The sequence below is a fragment of the Physeter macrocephalus genome, chromosome 2 (assembly GCF_002837175.3).
Source record: "Physeter macrocephalus isolate SW-GA chromosome 2, ASM283717v5, whole genome shotgun sequence".
Taxonomy (NCBI): Eukaryota; Metazoa; Chordata; class Mammalia; order Artiodactyla; family Physeteridae; genus Physeter; species Physeter macrocephalus.
Genome location: NC_041215.1, coordinates 64,335,612 through 64,349,653, shown reverse-complemented (window position 1 = coordinate 64,349,653; position 14,042 = coordinate 64,335,612). Strand labels below are relative to the sequence as shown.

Sequence of the window (14,042 nt, the reverse complement as noted above, 5' to 3'; positions counted from 1 at the left end):
TTGTAATATCTTTTTTACTTTATCAGTGATCATCCTGCAGTTCCCAGAGCCCAATAGCCTTCATTTCTGGGACCAGCAGAAGAATATACAATGGAATTAAAGCCAGATTCTGCTCCCTTTCACTGAGCTGTAATATTATGAAGACTGAATACATTCCCAAAGTTCCCAGTATCTGTCAAAAGAAATAACACTGAATTCTTCCATTACCCTTAAAGAAAACCCACTGTGAGTGCTGCCAACAACAAAAGACAAAGATTTAATTGAAACTAATCTTGGATAAATATTATGTTTCATATATTGCCATGCAAGCAAGCATGTGTCAAAAGGCAGCAGGCACTGTCTTTTAAAGATGGATAAAAATTGAACGTACTTATCACAAGTTCACAGTGCAAAAGGATTAACATCTTTAATCAGAATGTTAGGGGTTTAATTAAAGTAGATTTTGCTTTAAGAGAGGGACAGAGGTATGCATATTATAAAACCATAGATGAATGCATTCATACAGCATTGTACAGTGGGTTTACCTTGTTCTGAAGGTTCAGCCTTTCAAGGTAAAATAATTTTGTGATGGCCACTATTTCCCTCACCCAAATCTTTGTTAAAGCAACAATGGATTCCCACTATTATTTTTCAGGATAATGAGATCAGGATAACAGTAGTGACTTAGGGGTGTCTGTGGCCCCATTTCAAGCAGTTTGTCCACCTGTCAAATATCAGGAGATCCAAGGGCTACAGCTATAGCAGAAGTATTGTCTGAAACTTACAGCAAAGGGAGGCTTAACTTTAAGGCTTTGCCTCTTCCAGTTGGACAATTATGTGGCACTCCAAAGTCCTTTAGAAAATTCCAAGCCATAAATGTAGCTGGGTAATGAAAGAACCAGTTGAATTTGTTATAGCCATCTTCCATGGTCAGTAGGGGTTGAGTGGTCATTCTGTTCACTCATTTGTTCATTCATTTAGTAAATATTTATTGAATGCCCATATGGCAGATATTATTCTAAGTGCTAGAGATATAGCAAAAAAAATGGCAAACAAGGTCCCTGTTCTCATACTACTTATACTGTAATGGAGAAAGATGCTAAATACATACCTCCATGCATTAATACATGTAAAATAATATGTAAGTTAATATATAAAGAAAACAAACGTAGTCTGGTATAGTGGTAAATGTGATGCAGAGAAATGAAGTGGAATGAGTGAATGAGTGAGTAAGTAGAATGAATGTGAGTGAGTTTAGTTTAGGTAGTCATGCAAAACTTCTCTGATGAAGTGAGACTTATGGTGAGATCTTATATTAATCATAAAGATAAGAAGTGGTAATCCATGTGGTCCCAGGTGAATGCAGAAAGATCTGTTTTTGCACCGGTCCAGAGTCAATGACTGACTCCTCTGAGTTAGGACAATGAGCCTCTAGAAGACTCTTGTTTAAATTAAAAGTTGTTATTTATTAGCCATCATTGCCTTAGTATGAAGTCAGATTGGTTATCCAGTCATCTGGTAGTATTAAAGGGACATAAAAAGACCATTAGAGAAGGCTGTCTGGAGAGACTGGGTGGAAAGGGCCATTGCTGACAGTGGGAGAGGGATTGAGGGGGAGGGGCACTAGGCCTGGGAGCCCTGAGCTTTCGGTGCCAGATGAAACACATTTTCCAGTGTCGCTTACCATTGGTATATAACCTCCCTAATAAGTATGTTAAAACAGCTGCTTGTGAAGTCTCTCTCAGCCCTTCCCCAAAGCAAGCTTTTCTACCTCATACAGAGCTTTTCCAAGCTTCACTGCTTTTGCGGAAAGATATAATGAAGTGGGGATGAAAGATAGGAACATGGTAGCATCATATGCATGAGGTTTTGGTCTGTTTCCTTGGTGGTTGATCTTCCAGGTGTTGATCTTCCTGTACAAGGAGTGCACCTTTGGAAACGGTGGTGTCTGAGGTAGATAGAGTCCCTGTCACCATGAAGAAATTTGGACAGAAATACTCCCAAGAACTACAGAATTACAGAGTTACAGATACAACCTTTAGTGTGAATGTTGGCAGCCCAGAAGGGGTCTGCTCAATGGAAAGGCTGCAGCAGTGGCCTGGAAGAGACCTATTGGCAGGCTGAAATCAGCTACCAACAGCTCCAATAGCAGTACAAAAAGGAAAACTCAGCATGGGGCAAGCTAGAGAGGACAGAGTCCAGGAAGGTACCTGCAGCTGGCCGAGAAAGCAAGGTCACAAGGATTCGTGGCAAGGACAAAAAAATCCCTCATAAGAGAATAACGTCGCTGAGGTTTTGGCAACACCCTCAAAGAGAGAAAGACTCGGGTCCGGGGTTCAGAAGCCTAGAACTCTCTCTGGCTACCTCTTCAGAAAGAACTGACGGTCATCACTAAACTTACATCAGGGCAGCAGTTCCTGACGTGGCGTTTTATGTTTGACTAAACTGGTTACCAAATTTTCCTCCATCTGCATATCAGGTGGAGCCATGACTCAAGTGGCCACTTGCTGTTTCCATAAGAAAGAAATGTGAGGAAACATTTCCTGGAGCAGAAATATCTGAATCCAGGTGTTCCTGCAGGTCATGTTCTGGTTAGGCTGCTGCTCAGGAAAGGGCAGGCTGCCTGCCGCTGGGGCTCCCACTCCCACTAACTTGTGGAGAGAAAAGCAGATTCTATTGTTTCCCTGAAAGGAGGTATTAATGATGGCCTCCTAAAGAGGACAAGGATGCACTTGCATCCTTTACTCATATGTTACAAGGATTTGTGTGTACATTCATTCTGAGATGAGAGTAGTGGTTCTACAATTAATCTCTTCTTGTGACCTATAACTCCTTTCTAAAATGTTACCGCATACATTTTGTTTGTAGTTTTGTATATTAAAATTGATTGACAATAAGGACAGGTATTAGAATTAAAGTTCCACTTGTGATCACATAAGGCATTATTGGGCTGTAATTCTTTACTTCTTTTAAGATTTCTTCTTTGGGGCTGGGACACTAGACTCTCCAGGTATACTGCCAATTGCACTGATGACTCTTCCTTAGTTTCTGCTGGATCTCCCTCACCTCCCCTGACTTTTTCTTCTGTTTCTACACTCAGGCACTTTGTCATCTCATTTGTTACATGGCTTTAAATGCCATCTATATGCTGTCAACTTCCAATTTTACTTCCCCAGTCCAGACTTCTCACCTAAACTCCAGATTCATGGATCCACCTGCTCACTTAGCCTCCCTTTGATGTCTACTACAGTACCGCCAAATCCCACCCAATTTTTTCTACCCCAATTGTGATAACTCCATCCTTCCAGCTGTTCAGGCCAAAAACCTGGACATCATTTTTCACTCGCGTTTCTCTCCAAATTCACATCAAATTGTCAACCAATCGTGTTGGATTTGCCTTCAAGACGTATCTAGCAGATGACTACTTCTCACCTCCTCCACTTTTGTTGTACTGGTCTACCATCTCTCCCTAGACTACTGTATCAGCCCTCTTACTTCTCTCCCTGCTTCTGCCCTTAACCCCAGTAGGCTGTTCCCAGATCAGCAGCCAGTGTGCTCCTGTTCAAACGCAAGCCAGATCCCGTCACCTCTCTATTCAAAGCAATGACTTCTCATATCTCTCAGAGTGAAAGTCACAGTTCTCATAGGGACCACACAGTCCATACTCCCTCCATCTCCTACCCTCTCCATTGCTGTCACTCCCCTCCAGACACACTGGTCTCCCTGCTTCTCCGGCATACTCTGAATGCTCCTGCCTGGTAGCCTTAGATTTGCATTTCCTGGACTGCTTTTGACCAGACACCCACGTGGCATTTTCCTAAATGGCACCTTCTCTGTGCACCCTTCCCTATTTTAATGTATGGTTTTCCTCCCTACCGTGGTTGTCCCTGTGCCCTTTCCCTGCCTTATTTCTCACCATCATGCTCCTCAGCATCTAACATATTACCATATTATTATAGATTGCTCTCTGTTGTTGTTGTTTGTCTCCCCCCTAGACTCCGCAAGGGCAGAGATTCTGTCTGCGTCATCCTCTGCTGTGTCCCTACTGCTTGGGTGCTCAGGCCACTGGTTGATGCACAGAAGTCCTTCTTTCTTTAAGAAGATAATGATTGAGACAAATCTTATCAGCCAAAGATTTGATTTAAAAACCAAGCTTCTTGTATTGTGCTATGCACTCAGTAGGTACACTATAAAACACGTTTGATAGATGACATATTTTATGGGCTCTTTTCTGAAAAAAAAAAAAGAAAATAATTGCTGTATGAAAAACAAAACTATGAATTCTAAAAAAAGTTGCTCCAACATTTTCTTAGACATCATTATTCATATTTGGGGACTGCTTCCCACTCAAAAATAATATTTCAGATGATCCTATTTTGCTTTAGGTCTGAGACTTTCATAGCCAATTTAATAAAGAATATTTAATTAACTTTGCGGGTTTACCTCTTCCATCAACAAAACTTGAATTTTTTTAATCTAGAGGATGACTATGAAAATAATTTAAAATCAAAAAGAATAGTTATATTGATTAGTCCTTGTGAAAATTATGTTTTACTTCAATAGGTTTTCTTGGTGTTGGTCAGAGATTAGTGGTTCTATTGGAATAATTTCACCAAAAATAAAAATGCATGCCACACCCATATTTGGTTTCTTAATGCCACTCTCCACCCAAAGGAAGCAGAGATTCTTGGAGAAATGGCTGATCCCAGACCTGAGGCAAGGAAAGTGTAAGTGGTACCTAAGAATCTCGTTGTGCCTGAAAGCAAGAAAATTCTCAATAGTTAAGAGAATTATATGAAAAGGACAAAAGAGTCTACTAGAAAGGGGCTCTTCCTGGCCACATTTGGGATAATTTGAGTATCAAAAAGAATAATGACAGAAACTGCTTATAACACACTGCTTTGAAAAAAATCCATCAAACAATAACGACTCCCTGCCACCAAAAAGAAAAAAGAGAGAGAAGAGTGTGAGAAAGAAAGGCTCTTCTTAAAAGAATGCTAGCTAACAAACGTAGGAGAAATGATGGAATTAGAAAATCATCATCTGTATTCCATGCTAAAATCACTGGGAAAAGACGATTGGGTTACAGGATATTCGTTCACACAGTGCCAGATTATCATCCCAGAAGTTACTTCCTACTTACAGAGAGAAAACATTAATTTTTCAGTGGAGGGAGATGGGCAGTTACCCCTTGAGCCAAGTGATCCAACTCGAAATTACTAACAGTGGAATATCTTCACATTACCTTTCCCTGATGTGGTGCAATGGAAAGTTTACATTACTGTGAAGTGTTCTTGCCACATAGCTGAATCTAATCAAGCCACTAGACTTTATTTCTGCTTTACAGGAAATAAAGTGAAATCCCACGATGATGAGTACAGACAAATCTAGAACATGGATGTTCTACAAGATAACTGCCTGAACTTTTCAAAAATTCCACTGTCCTGGGGAAAAAAGAAAAGTAGGGAAACTATTCTAGATGTAAAAGTATAGAGATACAATAACTAAGCAATACAGTGTATGAAGTTAATTCAATATTAGATTAAAATAATCTTTAAAGATATTTTTAGGAAAATCAGAAAATTTAAACATGGAATGCATGTTAAATGATGTTATAAAATGATTTTTACTTTTGTTAAATTTTTTTTTCTTTTGGTTTGATAATTGTATTGTGGTCATTAGGAGGACATCCTTATTCTTAGGAAATGATGCTAAGTTACAAGAGTTAAGTGGCATAATATTTATAATTTATATACAATGATTCAGGAGAAAAAAGCAAATAGGTGCGTTTGTGTATATGTGTGTGCATATATATATGTGTATATATATATATGCACACACATACACATACACACTATTCTTTCAATTTTTCTGTATTATTGTTTTTTTTTCAAAATAAAGAAGTTGGGAAAAGCAAAAATGCATGTAAATTAACTTTAAAAACACACTACTCCACTGATGTTTTGTCCTTTGATGGACTATTTTAGGAATATTTTATGTGTGTCATGTCTCAGTAAATTCAATTGTAGTAGAAAACAGCATCCACTACCAGGATGAAGAAAGCAGAACAATCTATCAAGTCTTGGCTATGTAACCCACTAGCTGGTGACCTTGGGCAACTTACTTTTGACCCTTGAGGTTTGGTTTCCTCATTTGCATAACAGAAATAATGTCCTGCCCACTCACAAGATATTATGAGATAACCGTGCATTCAACCCAAAGTAATAAATAGCTGGATTCCTTTTTCTTCTCCTGAAGAGTGAAAATAACTTCATGAAAGAGGAGAATTTGACACTTAGGCATTCATGAAAGTCTTACCTTTTAGACCACAAAGTCTACACATGGCCGCAAACACCGTAGATTCCATTTCAATATTCCTGATGCCGGCATTATATGCTCTTTTCAAGTAATCTAACCCCATTTCTCTGGAAAAGGAGCACAGCGCTCCATCTAGTCGACCCTGGCCTGAAAGAGAATGGAGAATGTTTAGCGACTGGATGTCCCACGGTGGCTGTAGCATCACTAAGAGGCTTGCTGTCAGCCCAAGTGCTCTGTGGCTGACTCTAACTCATGGGCCTGCACCCCAGGTAGGATAAATCTGGCCATCTGAATCATCCTATCAAAGGACCTGGGGCAAGGCTGTGCCCAGCTCAAGAGTCTCACACAGAGAGGAATCTCTATGGCACTGAGCTCCCCCAGCTCTAGGGCAAGTGACCATTGAATGGCCGCAGCAGCCAGCACTGTGCCCAGAGACAGCAGGACCTGGAGGGTCTGTGGAAGATCTGCCCTTTGAGGAAAATCTCAGGTTGCACCTGCAACTGGCGGCTGGCCCAGGGACAGGTGCTGAGGAAGAAGAAAAGGCTCCAAGCCCCAGTGATGATCCTAAGCTACTTGAGGATCAGGGTGGTGGTTTGGACATTGCAGCTCCGTCTGTGCATCATGACCATGGTAGCCATACACAGATGGTCGATTTGTCCACCTTTCCCTGCCACACACCTCAGGCTGCACACCATTCTTTTGCAATCTCATTTTCCCTTCTAGGCTGCTTTCGGTGTTTACTTAGCACTTGAATTCCATCTGTACCAAACAGTGGGGCCAGAAGGAAATGGAGAAAAGCCTGATGCTGTTACTCCTCCTCCACCGTGGCTGCGGCTGGGAACAGGCTTCACCGCGCCCCACCCCCAAGGGCGTCCTCTTGAAGTAGGGAGGCCAGTAGACTCTGTCACCATCGATATTGCAAAATCCTCTTTTTTCCCTTTCCTCTATCTTTCATGCTATTTCCATCCTTGCTGTCTGCTTCTCCTTGTGCCCTCCTTCTTAGCGCTGCCTGCCAACACCTCTAATGCAGTGCTATTTTAGCCGATTCAAACTCAGACGTCCCACAAGTTAAGCAGGTAATGTCAACAGGGTCTGCCGGTTGGAAGGGAGCAGGCTCACCTCACCTTCAGTGAGTGTAGCCCCAGATGTGGGCCGAGGCTTGCCAGGGCTGCCATGAATAAATTATTTTATATTTTTAATGTTATGTTATTTCAAGAAGCCAAAAATCTGGATTTTCATATGAAATCTCCAGAAATTATAAATGTTGGCAAAATAATTCATATTCTAAAAAATACTGTGCAGCCCAAAGAAAACATTGACCCCAGTGGGTACCATTTGCAAGTTCTGGCTTAAACCCATTGGTGACCCTCACCATGAAGGGGCCAGTGGCCTGAGACAAAGTCTCAACCCTATCAGACCCAAAGTGGCCCCTATTTTATAACACATATGTGGTGACAACACCTTTACTAACCTGAAGTCATCTTTATAGATAATATATCTCCATATATAACTGTTTAGAATTCAATATAATAGTCTAAGTTTGATACAAAGGGAAAAGAAAAGAAAAATAATTTAAAATGAGGTAATATGTAGTTTGATGAACATACTCAAGCACAGCTACACTGCAAGATTTCTAGAATGCAAGGAATGGTACCAACCCTGGTTAGATTCTTTCTTGTGGAATGAACAAGGTCTGTCCTGGAGGGCGTTTTCTCCTGGCCCCTCCCTGCTTGTGGCAAGAGCTGCTACTTGGGAGTCACCATCAATTTTTTTACTAAACTTGATTTGGAGACATTTTACTCATGGCCAAGAGAAAAAAGAACTGCTCTGAGACTACCCCATCTCTTTGGGATTTCCTCTCCCAAACATCTCTTCCCATTTCCTGGTTCCAACTCTTTCCTGGGTATCAGATCCCTTCCAAGGTACAGGTGACTGTACCTCAAAATGGAAGAAACATAGAAGCATATCCCCCTTTTCCGATTTAAATTAAAGGCATCAACAGAGATAAGATTTTGCTAACATCACAAATTGCATTTGAGTATACAATTTGTTCTAGGAGGATTAAACCCACTCACAAAATAAATTCATTATGTGTGTGTCTCCACCGCTTATTATGTCCTTACATTCCTATGCTTTAGTAAGTTGAAAAGGCTGTTTCAGTTCCTTTTTTAATCCCCAACTATGAATTTCTAAAGTGGATTTTGTTTCTTTTTTTTTTAGCGGTACGCGGGCCTCTCACTGCTGTGGCCTCTCCCGTTGCGGAGCACAGGCTCCGGACGCGCAGGCTCAGCAGCCATGGCTCACGGGCCTAGCCGCTCCGCGGCATGTGGGATCTTCCCTGACCGGGGCACGAACCCGCGTCCCCTGCATCGGCAGGCAGACTCTCAACCACTGCGCCACCAGGGAAGCCCTAAAGTGGAGTTTTTAATATAAATTGTGGGTTTGAATAACAAAGTGTACTGCTGGCAATTTTCTGCTGCTTTCACAGTTTATAAATTCTTCTCACCTTCATAAAAATCAGAGGTACACATCGTATGTCCAATGAGGGTTGGGAAGTCGGGCATTTCTTTGCTACAGTTGAATAGTTCCTCAGCCAGTTCTCTGTCAAGTTCAGTACTTCTGGTGACAACATTGTCCAAGATTACCTGTTCAAACCGGGGCTTAAAAAAGGAGTCTACGGCTCTATCTGTTATTACAACAGACCCCGGTGCAATCCCTGCAGTGTGGGAATAAATAGGTGGTTACAGAAGAATGTCACTTAGGTTTACTTTTGACACATAGTATGTAATCTCTTCTGCCAACATTAATTAATGCTAGTTGCTAATGATTCTCCCCATTTTCATCTTTTAAATTATTTTCTTTTCCAAATGCATTAAATAATAACATTCCGAACAGGCATTTACATTTGCTTTCTTTCCAGATTCACATTTACAATGTGATGGGGTTTAAATTTCAAGACAAACATGACTCTTGGACATGCAAATTAGTACTGACCTTCAGGTTCAAATTTGAATAAAGTAGGTCAGGAATAAACTAAATGAGCCTGCCAGAAAGTAGTTTTCATAAAATGATGTGACTACTTGATATTTAATCTTCTCTGCAACTCCTTGATTACTATAATTTCTTTGCATCTCTGTCCTCTCTTCCTTTTGATTCTCATCACATCCATTCCCTCCTCCCCTCTCCGATCCCATGTAAATTAGGCCTCTTGGTTGACCTTCCATTGCTATAAAGTCTGGCTTGCTCCTGGGGCTCAGGAACTCAAGTCTCAGGGACTTGAGAAACCATTTTCTGCCAACTGTTATTCCCCTGGCCTGGTGTGTTCCCTCATCCTCCCCCACACACTTTCATCAGACCAACTTCAACTCATTCTTCCGGTGTCAGCTTAAGTCACTTTCTTCAAAAGATATGAATTCACAGAGGGGGAAAAAATTAAAAGGCAACACAGATACATTACATTCAATTTTCCCAGGCCCAGCTTTTGACCTAGTTTTTGACCCGTTCTGATTCCTGTTTAGAGCCTGGATGAGGGGATATATATTGATAGGGCCCTAGACTCTCTCTGTCCTAACATTCATCACATTTTTTGTAATTACTCATTTGTTTCTCTATTGCCCTGATAAAACATAGGCTCTATGAAGGCAAGAACAGTATCTGTCCACTGTTGTCTCCCCAGTAGCATTATGCCTATCACATTATAGGTATTCAATAAAAATTTGTTGAATAAGAGAATGTTTCCAAAGAGATGCCATAGATAGAGATCTGCAAACTACAATCCATGGGCCAGATCCAGCCCATCTTTGTAAATAGAGCTTTATTGGAACACAGCCACATTCACTCATTTGCATATTTTCTATGATTGCTTCCACACTCTAATGGCAGAGTTGAGAAGTTGCAACAGAAACCATATGGCCTGCAAAACCTAAAATATTTACTGTCTGACCTTGTATAGAAAAAAATTTACCAACCCCTACCATAGCACATAGCCATATCCTTCTGGGTTCTTAATAAATTCCAATGTGGATCAACATGGGGTTAATTTAGAAGATCCAGCTAGAGAGCCAAGGTAGGCTCTGATGATAGAGGCTCAGTGAGTCAGATACTTTTTAAAGAAATCAAGCAAGTATCTTCTTGAATTATTCACAGTGTCCTAAAAACAGGAAAGTGACTGAGAAGGAAGTTGAAAATGTGGAAATCAAAAATGAAGTTATTTACATGACATCCTAATATTTAGATGCATTAGAGCATTTATATCCCAGTTAAAGTCTGTTAAAGGCCAAGACACTATTTATTCGAGTACCTCATCATCATGAAGTTTTGTTGGCTCATCTAAAGAGTGGTAACATCAGCAAAAAAAAAAAAAAAAAAAAAAAACCCAACAAGCTACACCTCCTTCATCTCCAAATCAATGTTTTTAAGACAAAACAAACACATCTTATTGATAAGCTAAGAGTTCTTAATGAGAACAGAACTTCAGAATGATATATAATCCACAACAGCACATTGCTTTAATTTCCCACAATTCATAGACCTTCATTGTGCTACATGGGCTGTATGTGTCATGTTACCATCAAACAAAAGACCTAGAATCCATGACCATGAGCTGGATGGTCAGCAGGTTGCTTTGCCCACACTGGACACTTGTTAATATCAAGGGGCAACCACAGCAGTCAGGATGGTACATTGCATGGGCATGGGCTATGCAGACAGATCCTTGTATCCCACAACTCAAGAATTATGAGCAATCTTAATAACAGTGTTATCCATTTCATCCCCAAATGCATCATTCCCTACTATTGCTTATTTGGGATAACATTGGATAAACAACAGTCCAGAAGGATGCCTGATCTAATAATGATTGCTAACATTCTCCTTCTCTTTCTGGGTGGACATCTGTAGATGTCCTTCTTTAATCCATCTGTGAGGGCCTTGGCTGGACTTTATTCCTGTACCACAGCTGTGGAAAGGGCATGATATTTTTGAACATGTTTGTTTCTAGTGAAGCATGACTCAGCCACCTGTGTAATTCTAAGACCAAAATCTCAGCCTTTTTTTTTTTTTTATAATTCCCATTCAGTCCTGTCACTCTGTCAACCAAACCTTTCCAGTTACAATGCCTGTCTGTATTTGCATTTGGTGACATAGTAGAATCATCCCCTCACAAGATCTGCTCCTGAAGAAGAAGTTGAAAAAGAAGAAGGTCTCCACAGAACTTTACCTCAGCCCAGGGTGGATGTATAAACAAGGCTCCTGACTAGCTGCCTGACCCGCCAAGGAAGAAGGGAGGAGAGGAGGCTCTGAGAAAACCTTAGGAAGCATCACGCAACTCTTCCATAAAAGCCTGGCCTGATCTCTTCTGCTGTGTTGATGAGGAAAAGACCCAGCCAAGAAAAGGGTAGTCACCGACATGAGCTAAAAGCAATGTTTTCCTAAGAGCTATTGATGTCTGCTTACTTAGCTGATAAACAAGGCAAGTCTTAGTGATTTATTTTTTTTACTTGAAAACACTTATTTCTGTCACTTATAAAATTCCTAAGCTTCAAAATCTATTCAAACCCTCAAAACTTACTCTTATCCTCAAAACATATTTCCTAGCAATCTTCCACTCTTCCCCTTAAGAACACCTAAGTCCATCTGGGCAGTGGGCAGTGGGCAATCTCCAGGTTTCCATTCAGGGAAAAAGAGAAAGATTATATACACATGTATTTCTTTAAATTCTTTTAATTTTCTTTAAATTTAAATTTCTCAATTGCCTCAAGCCCAGCCTTCTGACACTTTTTAGCCCATCTGGGTTTCTTCTGGGTTCTGAGTACATTGGTGTGTTACCACACCAACAGCTTACCCTGTATGGAACAACCACTTGGATTTAATAGTATATAAATCAATCCATCTCACCTATTCCCCCTGATGTACCAATTCTGATAATGGTAACGTCACAGCACCGGGCATGGTACAGTAATTTAATGAGTTCATGAAGCATAATAGAAATGGAGGGGATGCCCATGCCATGCTGTGGAGAGAAAAGGGAAAGTCATTATACATCTTGCAGACTGATAACACACACAGGACATACTTGCTTCCTTCCTGTTACAAGTTAACAGCCCTCAGGTAAATTTACATAATCATTATAACTTTGCCATAGCTGAGGAAAATGTAAGTCAGCTCTAACTGACGCCCACATGACATGCTGATAGATGGGTCCATCTGTGATGATCAAAGAGAGGCATCTCCCTGTCAGTTAAACTGAGTTCAGCCCTCATTGTCAAGAGCAGAAGGTGGGGATGGCATGGTGTATTGGTATGTCAGGGCAGTGCCATTTCTCAGCTCCCCACTGGGCTCTTCACAGTGAGTTTTGAAAAAGAGCTCTTTGCAAGATTGACTTGATTTTGAGGAAATATAGATTTGGCTGCCATGTATTTAGTCCTTTTCCACTATACTAAGTGAAAGAGTAAATCCATTTCATTGCTCTCATGTGTCCTTGTTCATTTGTTGATAATTCTGTATGAGCTCTGAAAGGCACAAGGGTAGAGATGTGGGTTACATCTACACCTAACAATTTGGAGTATATAATGGATACACATTCAGTATATAGATCATGACTGCAACTCTGGTCTTCCTCAGCATTTGGAAGAGTGGAATCAATGTCACAGAATAAGGGTCAACACAGGTTAGAGGATTTGGCCACTCCTGGTAATTACAGTATGTTCTAATAACCCTCCAGAAAGATCCTCCATGCTGGAATTTGTAGTAGCTGGAGCTAAGTTTAGAATTGGTGTCTATTTCATTCCTAACATAACACGAGAGAGTCAAGTGTGGTCTTCAGTATTCTACCCTTGGGCACAAAGACTTTGTGTGCAGAAAAGAACCAGGGGCATCTTGGCAGTTAGGTGATGGCTGACACTAATTCTTCATTAACAAATCTGGAAAACCATTACAGCCATGACCACAATATTTTCACCTGAGTTCCCTCTTCTCACCATCAAGAATATTAAACTATGGAAACCTTGAACCTCTGGGTTTCCCATTTTTGGTTGCCATGGAACATGTTCTGAGTTCTAAATGCACTGTAACTCTCCTAGAGGCTATCAATCAACCTGTATTAGTTGTATGTCCAAGATTCAGTAACACAATAATACTGGGGGATTTTAACACCTCACTTACACCAATCGACATATCATCCAGACAGAAAATTAATAAGGCAACACGATTTAAATGACACAATAGACCAGATAGATTTAATTGATATTTATAGGACATTCCATCTGAAAACAGCAGATTACACTTTCTTCTCAAGTGCACAGGTAACATTCTCCAGGATAGATCATGTCTTGGGTCACAAATCAAGCCTTGGTAAATTTAAGAAAATTGAAATTGTATCAAGTATCATTACTGACCACAACTTTATGAGACTAGATGATCTTTTCTGACCACAACACTATGAGATTAGAAATAAATTACAGGGAAAGAAACGTAAAAAACACAAACACATGGAAGCTAAACAATACGTTACTAAAAAACCAAGAGATCACTGAAGAAATCAAAGAGGAAGTCAGAAAATACCTAGAGAAAAAGTGACAATGAAAACACGACAACCCAAAACCTGTGGGGTGCAGCAAAGGCAGTCCTAGGAGGGAAGTTTATAGCAATACAATCCTACCTCAAGAAACAAGAAAAATCGCAAATAAATAATCTAACCTTACACCTAAAGGAACTAGAGAAAGAAGAACAAACAAAACCCAAAGTTA

General features: G+C 40.4%; 1 protein-coding gene across 1 annotated transcript in view; it reads right to left on the bottom strand.

Annotated features, from left to right (window-relative positions):
- UPP2 (uridine phosphorylase 2) overlaps positions 1 to 14,042 on the bottom strand; it is a 52,023-nt gene that overhangs the window by 6,161 nt on the left and 31,820 nt on the right. Inside the window, exons 4-6 of the mRNA XM_024122368.1 lie at positions 12,193 to 12,307; positions 8,804 to 9,013; positions 6,298 to 6,444 (exon numbers count right to left, since the gene is read on the bottom strand). Coding sequence (XP_023978136.1) covers positions 6,298 to 6,444; positions 8,804 to 9,013; positions 12,193 to 12,307 — 472 coding nt within the window. The remainder of the gene's footprint in view (positions 1 to 6,297; positions 6,445 to 8,803; positions 9,014 to 12,192; positions 12,308 to 14,042) is intronic.